We start from the raw sequence: 21579 nt of genomic DNA, 5'->3' as shown, positions 1-21579 counted from the left end.
TATGTGAGTGCACAGATTCATTCTCAACTGGAAAGAAACGATGATCACAGGTTGTATATATATATATATATAACCCCACTGCCATGAGACTTTTTAACAGCGACTCTTGACATGTTCATTGCACATTTGTTTCTTTTATTCTAATACATATTGGTTGTAATCATATGAATTCTGAGTTGCTTTAAAGCTGAAGCTGTCTGCTAAAACTAGCTGAAAAAGCTGAAAAGTTGCAGAAATTGTAAAAACTTTGCAGAAGCAAAGGAACTTTGCTAAAAAGTAATAACTTAGCAGAACTGCAATATCTTAGAGGAAACATAATACTTGGCAGAAATACAATAGCATAGCAGAACTTGGCAGAAATATTGTAACTTACCAGAAACATGATAACTTCTCAAATATACAAGAATTTAGGAGAAATAGTATAAGATAACAGAAAGAATATATTTAGCCTAAAATACTTAAACATTACGGAAACACTATGATTTAGAAAAATAGTACAACATAGCAGAAATACTGTGATTTACCAGAGACACTGTCATGAACTATGACTATTGCAATTTTAAATTAATACTATGTTTTAGCACAAATACTATAATTTGACAGAAATACTATCATTTGGCAGAAATACTATGTTTTAGCACAAATACTCTGGTTTAGCACAAATATTATAACATAGCAGAAATACAATTATATAGCAGAAATGCTATATTTAGAAAGAAAAATATAATATAGTAGAAATAATATGATTTAGCAGAAATACTGTAATCAGCACATATACTGTAACATGACAGAAATTCCTCCACTTAGTAGTAATACTATAACATAACACAAATGTTATGATTTGGCACAAAAACCATGATTTGGCAAAAATACTATGATTTAGCAGAAATACTATGATTGAGCAGAAGTACTAAGATTTCTGCTATATATATTTGGTATTTTTCACTATTATACTTTTTAAAATATTAAGCTTTTTTCCTTTAATTTGTCCCATTGAAATGAATGGGAAACTTCCGCAATTCTGCTAAAACTTGCTCGTTTTTGAAACTTAACTACTTCCTCATACTTTCACATAGAAACTCCATTTAAACTTTAAAATGTTCACAAATTATTGGGCTATTCATGTATGATTCAGCTTTTTCATATCTGTTACCGTTTTCATCTTATCCCTCTTTAAGTTTTGAGTTTCATCTTTGTGATTTTTCACAAAATACATGGGTTGTTATGGTTGCTATGCAGTTGGTTCTAAGTGAGGCACTGTAAGTTTCGCAGTCTTCTCTTCATGTCCGAACAACTTCTTGCTACTTGCTCAATTTTCACTCAACCTCCACAAATTATACATCAAAACGTAGGTAGTTTTGCTGGCTTTCAGAAAATGTCACTATCATTGTTGTGGAATTTATAGAATTTTGGCAAATCTCCTCAGACCAACACAAAGTCGGAAAACTCTCCATAGAAAGTCAATGGAGAGTTTGTTCAAAATCACCGCTTGATTTCTGTAATGAGAGGCATATTCGAATCGTCATATCTCCTTAACGAAGCAAAGTTAAGACATGAGCCTTGTCCCGATATATCTTCAGACACTCGTGACGCTCACAATTCAAGAATTTTTTTCTCACCTATTACCATTTGGCCATGAATTACGTTTGTTTGAGGGTAGGAAATTCGTCTTTCGCTCAGATTTCTTCAGCTTTCAAACTCTGGAAATGAACCACTTTTTTCTCTCATCATATCTTTTTGATGGATTTCCATAGAGACCTGAAAAGTTCCATGGTTGTTCCCCAAAGCCTGCTGTCTCTTACGGTGAAAGAATGATATCGATACTCCAAATAGATTTAGAGTTACAAAGCGTTGTTTGAGGGCAAGTCAAGGCAGTTTTCGCTTGCCTCTACTCAGTTATGGTGCATTACAAGTCAAATATCTTTAATAATTCATATTTTAATGATAAATTGTCAAAAATTGAAGATTCCCCCATCTCTTCTGAACAAAATGGTGTAAGAATGACCGTTCTAGCCCCTACGGTTAGGAAATTATGGCCATTTGTTTGGAGGGTAGTCGTCACAATGAGAAATAGACAGCAAAAATCCTGTCTCTCTGCTGCGTGTGTAAAAAGGGCTGCACCTGTTTTGGCGGGAAAATGTACACAGCATCTCTGATTGGTGGATTCAAATCTAGCAGCTCCCAGGCTGCTTGACTGACCTAAAAACTTGCTTCTCTCTCTTTCTGTGTGTGTTATAGTATTTCTAAATTATAGTATTTCTGCTTTTTATAGTATTTCTGCTAAATTATAGCATTTCTGCTTTTTATAGTATTTCTGCTTTTTATAGGATTTGTGCTTAATATAGGATTTCTGCTAAATTATAGTATTTCTGCTTTTCATAGTATTTGTGCTTAATATAGTATTTCTGCTTTTTATAGGATTTGTGCTTAATATAGTATTTATGCTAAATTATAGTATTTCTGCTTTTTTATAATATTTGTTCTTTTTATAGTATTTGTGCTTAATATAGTATTTCTGCTTTTTATAGTATTTGTGCTTAATGTAGTATTTCTGCTAAATTATAGTATTTCTGCTTAATATAGTATTTCTGCTTTTTATAGTATTTCTGCTTTTTATAGTATTTGTGCTTAATATAGTATTTGTGCTTAATATAGTATTTGTGCTTAATATAGTATTTCTGCTTTGTATAGTATTTCTGCTTTTTATAGTATTTCTGCTTTTAATAGTATTTCTGCTTTTTATAGTATTTCTGCTAAACTATAGTATTTCTGCTTTTTATAGTATTTCTGCTTTTTATAGTATTTCTGCTTTTTATAGTATTTGAGCTTAATATAGTATTTCTGCTTTTTATAGTATTTGAGCTTAATATAGTATTTCTGCTAAATTTTAGTATTTCTGCGTTTTATAGTATTTCTGCTTTTTATAGTATTTCTGCTTTTTTTAGTATTTGTGCTCAATATATTATTGGTGCTCAATATAGTATTTGTGCTAAATTATAGGATTTCTGCTTTTTATAGTATTTCTGCTTTTTATAGGATTTGTGCTTAATATATGTCAGGGTTCTGGGTCTGAGCAACTCAGGATCCCTGAGCAGTTATGGACTAGTTATATTGTTGAACGAACAGACTGCGGACTGAGTGGCACATGTGTCCTGCACTCAATGGGGGATGAAGCTCTAGTGTAGGCAGCAAAATGTCAAATGAAACCAGCGTGTTGTCATGCTGATTTTTATACTGGGTTGGGGATTAGGTTTGGAGATAACTGTGTGCCCTGTAATGTGCCTTACGTCTGGGACCAGGGAGAAATGAATGTCTGTACCCCTCTCATGTGCCATCAATATCCACATTAACACATATATGATTATTATTATATCTTATGTATTTTTGGTGTTGCTTCCCCTTTTGCTCTATGCTTGTACTTATGTGTGTGGGTTGCTGTGTGTCTGAGCACTCGTTTATAGGAACCCTCAGGCCTGGTGGGTGTGGCCCTGCTAGGGGACTGGCCACACCCGAAGCCACGCACCTGCTGCTGATCAGGCCTCGTCGGGGGAGCGACTTAAGAGAGTCTTGGAGCTCCCACGCGGGATCATTGCGTGAGACTCCACGTCAGTCATCCAGTTGTGCTTGGTGTGTGCGTGCGTGCGTGTGTGCCCGCGATTGTATGTGTCCTGACGGCTGCTTCTATTGTGTCCCCAGGAGAGGGGTGGAGTGCCAGACAGCAGCCAGCACGGGGAGTGCTGAGACACGGGAGCGGAGAGCACAAACACTGGGAGAAGACACGACACGGGAGTCTGGGGAAAGCACGGGAATTTATTGTTGTTATTTCCACACACTGTAAATAAACGCACTGTTTATACACAGAGCACCGCGCCTGGGTCCTCCTTCCCCACACCCCCCACGGTTTGCCATGCCATACCGTGACAGAATGATCCCACCAAGCATGGACCCAGCGGTCTCTGAGGAGAGGCTCGGGAGGGAGGTGATGGACAAGGTTTACCGCCTATGCGAGTTGTGGTGGGAGAAGCCCGCGGAAGGTTTGCGTCACGCCGTGGAGAGGCGGCTGCAGGAGACGCTTGTTAAATTCCCCTGGCTGGTGTACTCCCTCAATCCAGTTGTCCTGGACTTCCTGCTTTCTACCCTCCACCTCCACTCTCCTCCTCAGGCTGCTCACCGGCCCGGACCGCTGGTGGCCCCGACGTCTACACGGAAACGACCTTCGCGCCGCCGGCTTTCCTCACCGCAGCCTAATCCACGAACTTCTCAAGAGTTGGCTGTGGTGAGTAGTACGGACAATTTTCCATTTCCCTCACCATCTGTGTTTGTGTCTGCAGTGGACGAGCCGACAGCACAGGTAACATCACCTCGGTCAGAGGTCTCCACACCACTCGCTGCTTCACCATCTGCAGCTGTGGCACCGCCGTCATCTCATCCGCCTGCAGTCACCCTTCTGCCATCTTCTTCACCGGCTGCTACGTCGCCACCCGGACCTGCCCTGCCCGAGAAGGAGCTCGGTGAGCCGTTGGAGCTCGCACTGCCCCGAGCAGGAGCTCGGCGAGCCGGTGGAGCCAGCGCCGCTGCCCGGCGAGCAGGAGGAGCCAGCGCCGCTGCCCGGCGAGCAGAAGAGCGGCGAGCCTGTGGATCCCGCGCTGCCCAGCTCGGAGGTCCGGAGAGACCCGCTCAGCCAGAACTGGAGGTCAGTGTGCCGGAGGGACCTCCACGTCTACCGCGCCCTCCACGCCGCCCACGTATAGCGCGCCCTCCACGCCATCCATGTCCAGCGCATCCACGTCAGCGACCAGCGCTTCATAGGCCATGTGGCACTCCTCGCTGTTGCTCACCGGAGCAGCGCCGCCGCCACTGGACCCGGGGCGGGCCGCCTGGGGGGGAGCAGCGCCGCCGCCACTGGATCCGGGGCAGGCCACCGGAACCGCTTCGCCGCTACTGCCGGACCTGTGGCAGGCCGCCGGATGTACGGCACCGCCACCTCTGGACGCGTGGCAAGCCACCGGAGCTGCAGTTTCGCCGCCACTGGATCAGTGGCAGGCCCTCGGGACTGTTTTGCCGCTGCTGCCGGAGTCATGGCCGCCCGCCGGAGCTGCAACACTGCCCCCACAGGACTCGAGGTCGGCCGCCTGAAGCGTCCTACTGCCATCACGGGACCCGAGGTAGGCCGCCTGAGACTGTTTTGTGGCGTTTTTCTTTTTTTTTTGCGCCGCTGCGGGATGCGCGGTCTGACTTTGGGACTGTGACCTGGGAGGGTTTGTTGTTTGTTGTTTTTGCTTGTTTTGGTTCTGGTTCTCAATATAGTATTTCTGCTTTTAATAGTATTTCTGCTTAAAATAGTATTTCTGCTAAATAGGGCTTTGGAGTTGACGTCACGCCGCAATGCATTATGGGAGCGCAGCGCCATTTTCGGGGTCTACGAATCCAAAGCCCTATTGCCCTGGCTGCTCTCCTGTGGTGACTTCTGCTGGGGCTTCACCTTCACATTCTGCAGCTCCATTGTGAAAGCCTGTCCAATAAAAAGAGTGCAAATACACAAGGGAATTTTAAAGTGGTTTATACATTAAGGCAGTATGAATACTCAAATGTTTGTGTTAACTGACTAAGATCAAGTTTTAAAATAAGAGATTGTGGTTGGGGGTGCGGTTGTTATTACCTCCTACTAGTGCTTTTTTTTGTTGCCGTTGTGTTTGCCTCCTGTGACGGTCTGAATGTGATGTTCGGATTTCGGAGTGCCCCATGTGTAGCGTTGGTACCCAGTCTGGATTTGTTTGATCCATTTCATAGGCAGGCTTCCCAACAGTTGTGCAAAAGAATTAGCGAATCTTTACATAGCACATATGTCTGCAAAGTCACTCCATTCATGTTTGATCGCAATTTCTATAACTTCCGAGACCACCAACGATAATATTATTCAGCTATAAAGTGTCATATGAACATATCTAGCACTTACCGGAATTAAAATGTCTGGAGCACACCAAGTGATATTTGGAGATGGAACAGAACTTGATATCAGCTCGTCTCACGGCTCCTATCCAGGCTCGACGCCTTCGTTTGGTAACATCCGATACATGAGCTCCTTGATATTGCTTCCAGGTTGGGAAAGCATAAAAAGACAACCCAAGCTTATTCCCGTGCCGATCGTAAGATCGAACATTGCAGCCGACCACACAGCAAGTACGAACCATGGCTGTGCTTTCGCTCCTTCGTCGCTTGCTCTTAGACCCTGAAAATGGCGGATCAGGCCAAAATCCTTTCCACGCCCACCCCCGTGACATCACGCTCCAAAGCCCTATTATAGTATTTCTGCTTTTTATAGGATTTGTGCTTAATATATGTCAGGGTTCTGGGTCTGAGCAACCCAGGATCCCTGAGCAGTTATGGACTGGTTATATCTTATGTATTTTTGGTGTTGCTTCCCCTTTTGCTCTATGCTTGTACATATGTGTGTGGGTGGCTGTGTGTCTGAGCACTCATTTATAGGAGCCTTCAGGCCTGGTGGGTGTGGCCCTGCTAGGGGACTGGCCACACCCGAAGCCACACCTGCTGCTGATCAGGCCTCGTCGGGGGAGCTACTTAAGAGAGTCTTGGAGCTCCCACCGACGCGGGATCATTGCGTGAGACTCCACGTCAGTCATCCAGTTGTGCTTGGTTAGTGTGTGTGTATGCCCGCGATTGTATGTATGCTGCTTCTATTGTGTCCCCAGGAGAGGGGTGGAGTGCCAGACAGCAGCCAGCACGGGGAGTGCTGAGACACGGGAGCGGAGAGCACAAACACTGGGAGAAGACACGACACGGGAGTCTGGGGAAAGCACGGGAATTTATTGTTGTTATTTCCACACACTGTAAATAAACGCACTGTTTATACACAGAGCACTGCGCCTGGGTCCTCCTTCCCCACACCCCCCACGGTTTGCCATGCCATACCGTGACAATATAGTATTTCTGCTTTTTATAGTATTTCTGCTAAATTATAGTATTTCTGCTAAATTATACTATTTCTGCTTTTTATAGTATTTCTGCTAAATTATAGTATTTCTGCTTAATCGTACTATTTCTATATATTACTGCCAGGTCCCCAGGCAGCCAATCCTCTGTGAGGACTGAGACACTTAGCCCTGAAATTTACATATCAGGGCCTGCACGGCTTCCCAGCCAGCCAATCATATCTGAGGTCTGCCGTTTCTTTTCTCATCATATCTCAGCGACGGTTGTACAAAGAGCAATGAAAATCGCAGTCAAAGTTCACCAAAGTCCGCTGATTCACCCAGTACAAGAATTATGCTTCTAGTCCACCTAGTTTTTGAGTTACACGACGTTTTGTAACTCCAAAAAACGGCGTTTTTCGCCTCTCACCGATCTAATTCTGACTGCTCATCACCCTGTTTTCCAGGCACCCGCTCTCTTTCCCAGTGGCGCAGTTGGTAATGACACGGGTCTGCAACCAAAAGGTCGTGGGTTCAATTACACCTTGATCAACATGTTTTTCTCCCTACAAATTAATACACTATCGCAGACCAGTAATTCATATTCATCATTTATTACAATCCGGCAAAGTTTTATGATTTTACCAGCTTTTCTAATATGGACCTCAGATTCTTGTTAACACTCCATGGCACAAATACTGTTCCCTTTAGGCTCTGTGTATGTGTGTGTATCAATATTTCTTCCATTTTAAAGTATTACTCCTCCATAATTGTATTTCTGTTAAATCAAAGTACTTTTACTACATCTTAGTACTTCTGCTCAATCATAGTATTTCTGCTCAATCATAGTATTTTTGCCAAATCATGGTTTTTGTGCCAAATCATAACATTTGTGTTATGTTATAGTATTACTACTAAGTGGAGGAATTTCTGTCATGTTACAGTATATGTGCTGATTACAGTATTTCTGCTAAATCATAGTATTTCTACTATATTATATTTTTCTTTCTAAATATAGCATTTCTGCTATGTTATAATATTTGTGCTAAACCAGAGTATTTGTGCTGAAACATAGTATTTCTGCCAAATGATAGTATTTCTGTCAAATTATACTATTTGTGCTAAAACATAGTATTAATTTAAAATTACAATATTCATAGTTGATCACAGTGTCTCCGGTAAATCACAGTATTTCTGCTATGTTGTACTATTTTTCTAAATCATAGTGTTTCTGTAATGTTTAAGTATTTTTTGGCTAAATATATTCTTTCTGTTATCTTATACTATTTCTCCCATATTCTTGTATATTTGAGAAGTTATCATGTTTCTGTTAAGTTACAATATTTCTGCCAAGTTCTGCTATGCTATTGTATTTCTGCCAAGTATTATGTTTCCTCTAAGATATTGCAGTTCTGCTAAGTTATTGCTTTTTAGCAAAGTTCCTTTGCTTCTGCAAAGTTTTTACAATTTCTGCAACTTTTCAGCTATTTCAGTTAGTTTTTGCAGACAGCTTCAGCTTTAAAGCATCCACACTGCATTTTCGCAGGAAATGCAAATTTTTCTAGTTGTGTGGATGCTTTAAGGCATCCACACTATTGTTTTCCTGTTTCTCTTTATTCTTTATTATTGTGTGGATGCTTTAAGGCATCCACACTATTGTTTTCCTGTTTCTCTTTATTGTGTGGATGCTTTAAGGCATCCACACTATGTTTTCCTGTTTCTCTTTATTCTTTATTATTGTGTGTATGCTTTAAGGCATCCACACTATTGAGTTCCTGTTTCTCTTTATTCTTTATTATTGTGTGGATGCCCTCAAAGGCATCCACACTATTGAGTTCCTGTTTCTCTTTAAACTTTATTCTTTTTCAAGTTGCTCGCGTTTTTCGGCACTTAACTACTCCTTCAGTTTTCAGCCGATTTTCTCCGTTCAAACTCTAAACTGTTCTGCTATTTCTGCTAATTCCAGCTATATCTTTTGGTGTTTATTACTATTATACTTTTTAAAATATTACACTTTTTTCCTTTTTTTTGTCCCATTGAAATGAATGGAAAACTTCCACAATTCTGCTAAAACTTGCTTGTTTTTCAAACTTAACTAGTTCCTCATACTTTCACCTAGGAACTCCATTCAAACTTTAAAATGTTCTCAAATTATTGGGCTATTCAGGTATAAATCAGCTTTTTCAAATCTTTTACCGTTTTATTTTTATCCCTCTTAAAGTTTTGAGTTGCAAAATTGTGATTTTTCAGAAAATACATGGGTTGTTATGGTTGCTATGCACTTGGTTCTAAGTGAGACACTGTAGGTTTCGCAGTCTTCTCTTCATGTCCGAACAACTTCTTGCTACTTGCTCAATTTTCACTCAACTTCCACAAATTATACATCAAAACGTAGGTATTTTTGCTGGCTTTCAGAAAATGTCACCATCATTGTTGTGAGATTTATAGAATTTTGGCAAATCTCCTCAGACCAACACAAAGTCGGAAAACTCTCCATAGAAAGTCAATGGAGAGTTTGTTCAAAATCACCGCTTGATTTCTGTAATGAGAGGCATATTCGAATCGTCATATCTCCTTAACGAAGCGAAGTTAAAACATGAGGCTTGTCCCAGTATATCTTCAGACACTCCTGACGCTCACAATTCAAGAATTTTTTTCTCACCTATTACCATTTGGCCATGAATTACGTTTGTTTGAGGGTAGGAAATTCATCCTTCGCTCAGATTTCTTCAGCTTTCAAACTCTGGAAATGAACCACTTTTTTCTCTCATCATATCTTTTAAATGGATTTCCACAGAGACCTGAAAATTTCCATGACTGTTCACTAAAGCCTGCTGTCTCTGACGGTGAAAGAATTTCATCGATACGCCAAATAGATTTAGAGTTACAAAGCGTTGTTTGAGGGCAAGTCAAGGCAGTTTTTGGTTCACCTCTACTCAGTTATGGTGCATTACAAGTCAAATATCTTTAATAATTCATATTTTAATGATAAATTGTCAACACTTGAAAATTCCCCCATCTCTTCTGAACAAAACGGTGTAAGAATGACCGTTCTAGCCCCTACGGTTAGGAAATTATGGCCATTTGTTTGGAGGGTAGTCCTCACTATGAGAAATAGACTGCAAAAATCCTGTCTCTCTGCTGTGTGTGTAAAAACGGCTTCACCTGTTTTGGCGGGAAAAAGTACACAGCCTCTCTGATTGGTGGATTCAAATTTAGCAGCTCCCAGGCTGCCTGACTGACCTACAAACTTGCTTCTCTCTCTTCTCTCTCTGCTAAATATAGTATTTCTGCTAAATTATAGTATTTCTGCTAAATTATAGTATTTCTGCTTTTTATAGTATTTCTGCTTTTTATAGTATTTCTGCTAAATTATAGTATTTCTGCTTTTCATACTATTTCTGCTTAATATAGTATTTCTGCTTTTTATATTATTTCTGCTTAATATAGTATTTCTGCTAAATTATAGTATTTCTGCTTTTCAAGGTATTTCTGCTTTTTATAATATTTCTGCTTAATATAGTATTTCTGCTAAATTATAGTATTTCTGCTACATTATACTATTTCTGCTTTTTATAGTATTTCTGCTAAATTATACTATTTCTGCTTTTTATAGTATTTCTGCTTTTTATAATATTTCTGCTTAATATAGGATTTGTGCTTAATATAGAATTTGTGCTTAATATAGTATTTGTGTTAAATTATAGTATTTCTGCTAAATTATAGTATTTCTGCTTTTTATAGGATTTGTGCTTAATATAATATTTGTGCTTAATATATTATTTCTGCGAAATTGTAGTATTTCTGCTTTTTATAGTATTTCTGCTAAATTATAGTATTTCTGCTTTTTATAGTATTACTGCTTTTTGTACTATTTCTGCTTAATATAGTATTTCTGCTAAATTATAGTATTTCTGCTTTTTATAGTATTTGTGCTAAAACATAGTATTTCTACTAAATGTAGTATTTATGCTTAATCATACTATTTCTATATATTACTGCCAGGTCCCCAGGCAGCCAATCCTCTGTGAGGACAGAGACATTCAGCCCAGAAATTTACATATCAGGGCCTGCAAGGCTTCCCAGCCAGCCAATCATATCTGAGGTCTGCCGTTTCTTCTCTTGTCATATCTCAGCAATGGTTGTACAAAGAGCAATGAAAATCGCAGTCAAAGTACACCAAAGTCCGCTGATTCACCCAGTACAAGAATTATGCTTCTAGTCCACCTAGTTTTTGAGTTACATGACGTTTTGTAACTCCAAAAAACGGCGTTTTTTGCCTCTGACCGCGATCTAATTCTGACTGCTCATCACCCTGTTTTCCAGGCACCCGCTCTCTTTCCCAGTGGCGCAGTTGGTAATGACACGTTTCTGGAACCCAAAGGTTGTGGGTTCAATCCCACCTTGGTCAACATGTTTTTTTCCCTACAAATTAATACACTATCACAGACCAGTAATTCATATTCATCATTTATTACAATTCTGCAAACTTTTATCATTTTACCAACTTTTCTAATATGGACCTCACATTCTTGTTAACACTCCATGGCACAAATACTGTTCCCTTTAGGCTCTGTGTATGTGTGTGTGTATCAATATTTCTCCCATTTTAAAGTATTACTTCTCCATAACTGTATTTCTGTTAAATCAAAGTACTTTTACTACATCTTAGTACTTCTGCTCAATCATAGTATTTCTGCTAAATCATAGTATTTTTGCCAAATCATGGTTTTGTGCCAAATCATAACATTTGTGTTATGTTATAGTATTACTACTAAGTGGAGGAATTTCTGTCATGTTACAGTATATGTGCTGATTACAGTATTTCTGCTAAATCATAGTATTTCTACTATATTATATTTTTCTTTCTAAATATAGCATTTCTGCTATATAATTGTATTTCTGCTAGGTTATAGTATTTGTGCTAAAACATAGTATTAATTTAAAATTACAATATTCATAGTTCATCACAGTGTCTCTGGTAAATCACAGTATTTCTGCTATGTTGTACTATTTTTCTAAATCATAGTGTTTCTGTAATGTTTAAGTATTTTTGGCTAAATATATTGTTTCTGTTATCTTATACTATTTCTCCTAAATTCTTGTATATTTGAGAAGTTATCATGTTTCTGGTAAGTTACAATATTTCTGCCAAGTTCTGCTATGCTATTGTATTTCTGCCAAATATTATGTTTCCTCTAAGATATTGCAGTTCTGCTAAGTTATTACTTTTTAGCAAATTTCCTTTGCTTCTGCAAAGTTTTTACAATTTCTGCAACTTTTCACCTTTTTCAACTAGTTTTTGCAGACAGCTTCAGCTTTAAAGCATCCACACTGCATTTTCGCAGGAAATGCAAATTTTTCTAGTTATTATTATTATTCTTGGGACTTCCGTACATTTTTCGCCGTTGAACTACTTCCACAATTTTTGTGCTATTTTCACCGTTCAAATTTTAAACTATTCTGCTATTTTTGCTCTTTCCGTATGGAATCAGAACAATGCCACCTTGAAACGAAACCGAAAAAAATATTGAAACCGAAAAAAAATATTGTCATTGAAATAAATGTACTCAAAAATCTTGTATTGAAACCGGAAAAAAAATTGATAGTGAAAAACAATTAATTGAAACTGTAATTCTTTTGTTTTCGCTTACAATTTTTTTTTTTCGGTTTCAATCCATTTTTCGGTTTCAATCCATTTTTTTTCGGTTTCAAACCATTTTTCAGTTTCAAACCATTTTTCGGTTTCAATCCATTTTTCGGTTTCAAACCATTTTTCAGTTTCAATCTGCTGGCACTGTTTTGGCATCCGGGTGCGCGCAGGGAGGGGGGCGGGGATTCCGGGCCGCATATATTTGCATACATTATAGAGGCCACTAGTGCTGACCAAGCTGCCATCTTTCTCTCTTCCCGTCATTCAATGGCTGCTTCAATTTCAGCTTGACCCTCCAAACCGCAAGTAAGTAATCATTTTTTGTCATCTTTCCTTGCTGTCCCACTGGACTGGACATTAGTTTAGTTTTTTTTACAGCTACAGCTGGTGAAGTTGTGGTAAAGTGCTGGTATTAGCCTATTTGTCGTAGCAAGCTAGCCTGAAGCTAATATTTGCTAAATTTAGGTACACCCGTGTCTCTTTAGGAGTTGGAGGCCGGTGTTTTAGGAACGGCACAAGATCTCATCAACAGGCAGTGTTGGGCAGTAACCTAATACATGCACCGGCGTTAGGTATTTAAAATACAAAATATGAGTAAATGTATCCGTTACTGTTCAATAGGTGATATTGAGAACACAGTTAGTTTGTTGAAATAAATGGATTACATGGCGGTATTTTCCTTTTTCATATGTTAGGCTATGGTCTCTCTATTTTTGGTAATTCCACGCCGGTGGAAACCCAAACAAAACACGCAATAAGAGCCTCTAAAAATTATTATACAAAAATGATTTAATATGAAGGCAATAGCAGAGTGTTACAGGCATCGCCCTAAACAATGTAGCCTCATGGGCAGTGTAGTCCGTGCTGCAGGGAGAACGGACTGCCATACCCGTTGTGTGTCTGTGAGCGAGGGAGGGAGAAAAAGGAAAAGAACGAGCTGTCACTGAGCAGAAACGGGAGCTGGAAGCATGTAAATATAATAATAACCACTGCAGCCAAAAAGAGTGCCTGATGAGCCCAGCTGTAAGAAAGCTGTTAAGACTGGACTGTACACTGTGTTCCTGTTTTCCTCCGAAACAATAAGCAGCCTTTCAACGCCTCTCTCTGTCTCTCGCTAGCAAAGTTGACCCAGACAACAAAGTAAAGCTAGTTTTCAGCTACAAGCCCGACATGATGTATTAGCCAGAGGTCCCTTTACTACGGTTCGGAGCCGCTGACCAGTTTTATATATGCGCTGAATAGTTTTCTACACGAGATCGCTGAAAAAAGTGCAGCCTTACCTAATGTCCACCTACTGTTACTCATTTATATTAAGATTTTAACATCTAGTTGGTATTGGTATGGCGAGTAGCCTTCAGTAAGAGTAATAAATCACACAGCAATAGTACATTCATGTAGTTGTAAAGTATTCAGAATACATTACTTCTATAATCTTTGGTGGAATACATTTTAAAATTAACCTTCCCAACACTGTCAACAGGTTAGCACCTCATACCACAGTGCACCAAAAGCAGTCTCATGAGCGCTGGAAAGGACAAGCCCAGAGCCCAAAACAGACAGTGCAGGAGATGACAAGGTTAGTAATTGTATGGTGAAAATTATACTTCTAGTTATCTTGATTGGCAAAAGAAAAGTAAATACAAAATCTGCTTCTCACATATAGGGCATTTCCAAGATTTTTTTTTTCAAAACTAATTCAATTTCTTTCATTACAGCTGTCCTGTGCCAGATATTCTGTTGCCCCACAGTGAGAGGCATCATTTCAGAAACACCAGGAAGACTGAAACTCATCGCCGGGATCAAGCAGGGCTCGTGATCCTCACCAACAGCTCCCTCACAAGAAGGATAAACCCAGCATTTCATGAACACTGATGGAGACCTTTGCTTTGTGTAATGTTAGAAGTACTCAGATAATCCTCAGAGGCTCTGGACTTTTACATAATATCATAGCTTTAAGTCCTGTAGAAAGTTAAATATATGTTGTGCTCTCTGGTTACTCTGGTATGAATGACTCTGAACTACTTTATGATAAATAACACACTATTGTCAAAAAACAGTGAAAGAATTCCAGATCAAGTTTTTAGTTCAAATACAAGTAACAACCTTTGACTTTAATCAGGTTTTATTTAATTGTGTCAGAGAAAACCTCATGTGCCCTTCATGTAGCTGAGTACATTCAGTGTTTAAAACAGAAGTTGTGCAGGTCTGAGATCAGCAGTTTTCTGAAACACCAAACTGAGGTACTGTTAATGCTGATGTATAGTGACACAGTTACATGAGTGATTAATCCTTTTGACTTTTTGTCTTTAAATTTATCAATAAAACAGCTGTAGCTTTCACTGACAGCACATGTGGTACTTTAACCTTTGTACTGTTTTCTTCAGTTAATTTTGGAGTTACTACAAAGATTGAAGATATAAGATGATCTGTCTGCTGTCACTGGGTGGTGCTGAGGTCTGAATCTGAGGACGGCTCCTGTAATCACAAACAGAACAGAATCATCACAAACTGAAATATAAAGATTATCTCTCAAATCTGAAATAGAGCTGATCCTTCTGTCCTCACACACTCGGGATCTGAAGTTGTCCAGTCCTACAGTTCTGCCGACAGCTGTTTATTTTTTATTTGTTTTAAAGGCCTTATATACTAACACATTTTCTAATATCATGTTTACCTTTGAGTTGTTGATGCTTTATAAATGGACATCTGCAAAGATGAGATGATGGAGCAGGTTTCAGTCAAGGTTCAGTCTGCTGCTGCATCCTGGTCACAACATACAGAGGTGTTATCAGCTCAGTATTGAACAAGAAATATTAATGTTTCAAATTATTTGTCCTAAAGGATGCAAGCTGTACAGAGTACTGCACATGTGACTTTGTGAACATAATTCATTAAAAATAATTAGGACAGTTTTTTAACCTGAATATTTGTAACAAGCTGAGTAAAAAAGAATGCTAAAAAAATAATCAGAGGAAAAATGTAACATTTAAACTTAAGCTGACAAGCGGAAGTAGTTGGTTTCAGTACATAAGTATCGGGCTTTGCTATTTAATTCGTAGCTATTGACTAATGAGGGGTTACTGAAGTTCCAGGTTTTTAAAAGTTGGCGTTAATGTCGTTCCACATGTGGAAAGCGACAGAAAACATGCTGCTGTTTGCACATATTTAATAATCAGCTCTGCACAGGAGCAAAAGCAGAGTCCAGCCTGTTGCTCTTAGAGTATAATACTCATATAAAAGTACAGTAACCGTGGTTAGTCACTGAGCAGCCTGGTGCGTTTCTCTTGATTTCTTTAGTCAGGGTAAATTCATTCACCTGCACGGGTTAGCTAAACGAACTTTACAAAACAAGTTTCCCCAACAGCCAAGTGATCATCTTAGCTAGCTAGGTCCTTAGCTAGCTAGGTAGCTAGCTAAGGACCTAAATTACGGATTAGTTTACAAACACATTTAACTTACCAAAAATAGTGCGGTGGGGTCTCAGGTCCTCCTGTCCGGTAGTCCAATTTACTGAAGAAGAATTTACCTCAGGCTGTCACTTTGAAATAGTCGGTAATGTAAACGCTAGACCTCTCAGCATCTGCCATTCCCGAACAGACACGTGCAAGTTTGTCCGTGACCGCAGCCGCGTCGTCAGTGTTTTCTCCAGTCATTGGTCAGCATTATAATATATGCAAATACATGCGGGTCGGAATCCCCGCCCCCCCAGACGCCAAAACAGTGCCAGCAGAGTGAAACTGAAAAATGGATTGAAACCGAAAAGTGGATTGAAACCGAAAAAAAATGGATTGAAACCGAAAAATGGTTTGAAACCGAAAAAAAATGGATTGAAACTGAAAAAAAAAAGTGTAAGCGAAAACAAAAAAATTACAGTTTCAATTAATTGTTTTTCACTATCAATTTTTTTTTTCGGTTTCAATACAAGATTTTTCAGTACATTTATTTCAGTTACAATATTTTTTTTCGGTTTCAATATTTTTTTCGGTTTCGTTTCAAGGTGGCATCGTTCTGATCCCATATTTCCGGCTTTATCTTTTGGTATTTTATACTATTATACTTTTTAAAATATTAAGCTTTTTTCCTTTAATTTGTCCCATTGAAATGAATGGGAAACTTCCGTAATTCTGCTAAAATTTGCTTGTTTTTGAAACTTAACTACTTCCTCATATTTTCACTTATAACAACCATTCAAACTTTAAAATGTTCTCAAATTATTGGGCTATTCAGGTATAAATCAGCTTTTTCAAATCTTTTACCGTTTTATTTTTATACCCCTTAAAGTGTTGAGTTGCAAAATTGTGATTTTTCACAAAATACATGGGTTGTTATGGTTGCTATGCAGTTGGTTCTAAGTGAGGCACTGTAAGTTTTGCAGTCTTCTCTTCATGTCCGAACAACTTCTTGCTACTTGCTCAATTTTCACTCAACTTCCACAAATTATACATCAAAACGTAGGTATTTTTGCTGGCTTTCAGAAAATGTCACTATCATTGTTGTGGGATTTATAGAATTTTGGCAAATCTCCTCAGACCAACACAAAGTCTGAAAACTCTCCATAGAAAGTCAATAGAGAGTTTGTTCAAAATCACCGCTGGATTTCTCTAATGAGAGGCATATTCGACTCGTCATATCTCCTTAACGGAGCGAAGTTAAGACATGAGGCTTGTCCCGATATATTTTCAGACACTCCTGACGCTCACAATTCAAGAATTATTTTCTCACCTATTACCACTTGGCCATGAATTACGTTTGTTTGAGGGTAGGAAATTCGTCCTTCGCTCAGATTTTTTCAGCTTTCAAACTCTGGAAATGAACCACTTTTTTCTCTCATCATATCTTTTTAATGGATTTCCACAAAGACCTGAAAATTTCCATGACTGTTCACCAAAGCCTGCTGTCTCTTACGGTGAAAGAATGATATCGATACTCCAAATAGATTTAGAGTTACAAAGCGTTGTTTGAGGGCAAGTCAAGGCAGTTTTTGCATCGCCTCTACTCAGTTATGGTGCATTACAAGTCAAATATCTTTAATAATTCATATTTTAATGATAAATTGTCAACACTTGAAGATTCCCCCATCTCTTCTGAACAAAACGGTGTAAGAATAACCGTTCTAGCCCCTACGGTTAGGAAATTATGGCCATTTGTTTAGAGGGTAGTCCTCACTATGAGAAATAGACTGCAAAAATCCTGTCTCTCTGCTGTGTGTGTAAAAACGGCTGCACCTTTTTTGGCGGGAAAAAGTACACAGCCTCTCTGATTGGTGGATTCAAATTCAGCAGCTCCCAGGCTGCTTGACTGACCTACAAAGTTGCTTCTCTCTCCCTCTGTGTGTGTGTGTGTGTGTGTGTGTGTGTATTTCTACTTTTTATAGTATTTCTGCTTAATATAGTATTTCTGGTAAATGATAGTATTTCTGCTTTTTATAGGATTTGTGCTTAATATAGTATTTCTGCTAAATTATAGTATTTCTGCTTTTTATAATATTTCTGCTTTTTATAGTATTTCTGCTTAATATAGTATTTCTGCTAAATTATAGTATTTCTGCTAAATTGTAGTATTTTTGCTTAATATAGTATTTCTGCTAAATTATAGTATTTCTGCTTAATATAGTATTTCTGCTAAATTATAGTATTTCTGCTTTTTATAGGATTTGTGCTTAATATAGTATTTCTGCTAAATTATAGTATTTCTGCTTTTTATAATATTTCTGCTTTTTATAGTATTTCTGCTTAATATAGTATTTCTGCTAAATTATAGTATTTCTGCTTCTTATAGTATTTCTGCTTAAAATAGTATTTCTGCTAAATTATAATATTTCTGCTTTTTATAGTATTTCTGCTTAATATAGTATTTGTGCTTAATATAGTATTTGTGCTTAATATAGTATTTCTGCTAAATTATAGTATTTCTGCTTGTTATAGTAATTCTGCTAAATTATAGTATTTCTGCTTTTTATAGGATTTGTGCTTAATATAGTATTTCTGCTAAATTATAGTATTTCTGCTTTTTATAGGATTTGTGCTTAATATAGTATTTGTGCTTAATATAGTATTTCTGCTAAATCATAATATTTCTGCTAAATTACAGTATTTCTGCTAAATTATAGTATTTCTGCTTTTTATAGTATTTCTGCTAAATTATATTATTTCTGCTTTTTATAGTATTTCTGCTAAATTATAGTATTTCTGCTTTTTATAGGATTTGTGCTTAATATAGTATTTCTGCTAAATTATAGTATTTCTGCTAAATTATAGTATTTCTGCTTTTTATAGTATTTCTGCTTAATATAGTATTTCTGCTAATTTATAGTATTTCTGCTTTTTATAGGATTTGTGCTTAATATATGTCAGGGTTCTGGGTCTGAGCAACCCAGGATCCCTGAGCAGTTATGGACTAGTTATATCTTATGTATTTTTGGTGTTGCTTCCCCTTTTGCTCTATGCTTGTACATATGTGGAGATGCTTGTTAAATTCCCCTGGCTGGTGGACTCCCTCAATCCAGTTGTTCTGGACTTCCTGCTTTCCACCCTCCACCTCCACTTTCCTCCTCAGGCTGCTCACCGGCCCGGACCGCTGGTGGATTCACAGCCTGAGATGCCGGCCCTGACGTCTACACGGAAACGACGTTCGCGCCGCCGGCTTTCCTCACCGCAGCCTAATCCACGAACTTCTCAAGAGTCGGCTGTGGTGAGTAGTACGGACAATTTTCCATTTCCCTCACCATCTGTGTTTGTGTCTGCAGTTGATGAGCCGACAGCGCAGGTAACATCACCTCGGTCAGAGGTCTCCACACCACTCGCTGCTTCAACATCTGCAGCTGTGGCACCGCCGTCATCTCATCCGCCTGCTGTCACCCTTCTGCCATCTTCTTCACCGGCTGCTACGTCGCCACCCGGACCTGCCCTGCCCGAGCAGGAGCTTGGCGAGCCGGTGGAGCTCGCACTGCCCGAGCAGGAGCTCGGCGAGCCGGTGGAGCCAGCGCCGCTGCCCGGCGAGCAGGAGAAGCCAGCGCCGCTGCCGGAGGGGCCCGCGCCGCTGCTCGGCGAGCAGGAGAAGCCAGCGCCGCTGCTCTGCGAGCGGGTGGAGCCCGCGCCGGAGCTCGGCGAGCGGGAGGAGCCCGCGCCGCAGCCGGGGGAGCTCGGCGAGCGGGAGGAGCCCGCGCCGCAGCCGGGGGAGCTCGGCGAGCGGGAGGAGCCCGCGCCGCAGCCGGGGGGGATCAGCGAGTTGGAGGAGCCCGCGCCGCAGCCGGAGGAGAGCGGCGAACAGGAGAGCGGCGAGCAGGGAGAGCGGCGAGCAGGAGAGCGGCGCTTTTTTTGCGCCGCTGCGGGATGCGCGGTCTGACTTTGGGACTGTGACCTGGGAGGGTTTGTTGTTTTTGCTTGTTTTGGTTCTGGCTACTTAAGCCTTAAGCTACTTAAGAGAGTCTTGGAGCTCCCACCGACACGGGATCATTGCGTGAGACTCCACGTCAGACATCCAGTTGTGCTTGGTTAGTGTGTGTGTATGCCCGCGATTGTATGTGTCCTGACGGCTGCTTCTATTGTGTCCCCAGGAGAGGGGTGGAGTGCCAGACAGCAGCCAGCACGGGGAGTGCTGAGACACGGGAGCGGAGAGCACAAACACTGGGAGAAGACACGACACGGGAGTCTGGGGAAAGCGCGGGAATTTGTTGTTATTTCCACACACTGTAAATAAACGCACTGTTTATACACAGAGCAACGCGCCTGGGTCCTCCTTCCCCACACCCCCCACGGTTTGCCATGCCATACCGTGACAATATAGTATTTCTGCTTAATATAGTATTTCTGCTTTTTATAGTATTTCTGCTATTTATAGTATTTCTGCTAAATTATAGTATTTCTGCTTTTTATAGTATTTCTGCTAAATTATAGTATTTCTGCTTAATCATACTATTTTTATATATTACTGCCAGGTCCCCAGGCAGCCAATCCTCTGTGAGGACTGAGACACTTAGCCCTGAAATTTACATATCAGGGCCTGCACGGCTTCCCAGCCAGCCAATCATATCTGAGGTCTGCCGTTTCTTCTCTCGTCATATCTCAGCGACAGTTGTACAAAGAGCAATAAGAATCGCAGACAAAGTACACCAAAGTCTGCTGATTCTCCCAGTACAAGAATTATGTTTCTAGTCCTCCTAGTTTTTGAGTTACACGACGTTTTGTAACTCCAAAAAAGGGCGTTTTTCGCCTCTCACCGATCTAATTCTGACTGCTCATCACCCTGTTTTCCAGGCATTGGTTCTCTTTCCCAGTGGCGCAGTTGGTAATGACACGGGTCTGCAACCAAAAAGTCGTGGGTTCAATCCCACCTTGGTCTACATGTTTTTCTCCCTACAAATTAATACACTATCACAGACCGGTAATTCATATTCATCATTTATTACAATTCTGCAAAGTTTTATGATTTTACCAGCTTTTCTAATATGGACCTCACATTCTTGTTAACACTCCATGGCACAAATACTGTTCCCTTTAGGCTCTGTGTATGTGTGTGTGTGTGTATCAATATTTCTCCCATTTTAAAGTGTTACTCCTCCATAATTGTTTTTCTGTTAAATCAAAGTACTTTTACTACAGCTTAGTACTTCTGCTCAATCATAGCATTTTTGTAAAATCATAGTATTTCTGCTTTTTATAGTATTTCTGATAAATTATAGTATTTCTGCTTTTTATAGTATTTCTGATAAATTATAGTATTTCTGCTTTTTATAGTATTTCTGCTTAATATAGTATTTCTGCTAAATTATAGTATTTCTGCTTTTTACAGTATTTCTGCTTTTTATAGTATTTGAGCTTAATATAGTATTTCTGCTTTTAATAGTATTTGTGTTCAATATAGTATTTCTGCTTTTTATAGGATTTGTGCTTAATATAGTATTTCTGCTTTTTATAGGATTTGTGCTTAATATAGTATTTCTGCTTTTTATAGTATTTGTGCTTAATATAGTATTTGTGCTTAACATAGTATTTCTGC

At 39.5% G+C, this 21579-nt stretch overlaps 1 protein-coding gene, 1 long non-coding RNA gene and 1 pseudogene across 2 annotated transcripts; 2 read left to right on the top strand and 1 right to left on the bottom strand.

Moving 5' to 3' along the window:
• The first annotated feature begins 3907 nt into the window (after positions 1–3907).
• On the top strand, positions 3908–5322 carry LOC148102243 (uncharacterized; annotated as a pseudogene).
• Positions 5323–14695: 9373 nt separating this feature from the next.
• On the bottom strand, positions 14696–16205 carry LOC118454897 (uncharacterized). Its single transcript, XR_004843936.2, has 3 exons — positions 16042–16205; positions 15257–15345; positions 14696–15057 (listed from the first exon to the last, which is right to left on the bottom strand). It is a non-coding gene; the product is annotated as an uncharacterized LOC118454897 (long non-coding RNA).
• Positions 16206–19164: 2959 nt separating this feature from the next.
• LOC148102242 (uncharacterized) lies at positions 19165–19926 on the top strand. Its single transcript, XM_087842714.1, has one exon. It carries the CDS (start codon positions 19180–19182, stop codon positions 19924–19926), a length of 747 nt encoding a protein of 248 aa, XP_087698840.1. The 5' UTR covers positions 19165–19179.
• The last annotated feature ends 1653 nt before the right edge of the window (positions 19927–21579 follow it).

This window comes from Neolamprologus brichardi, chromosome 7 (genome assembly GCF_056152115.1).
Source record: "Neolamprologus brichardi isolate AB-2024 chromosome 7, ASM5615211v1, whole genome shotgun sequence".
Taxonomy (NCBI): Eukaryota; Metazoa; Chordata; class Actinopteri; order Cichliformes; family Cichlidae; genus Neolamprologus; species Neolamprologus brichardi.
The sequence above is the reverse complement of the archived record's forward strand: the minus strand, read 5'-3'. Positions and strand labels throughout refer to the sequence as shown.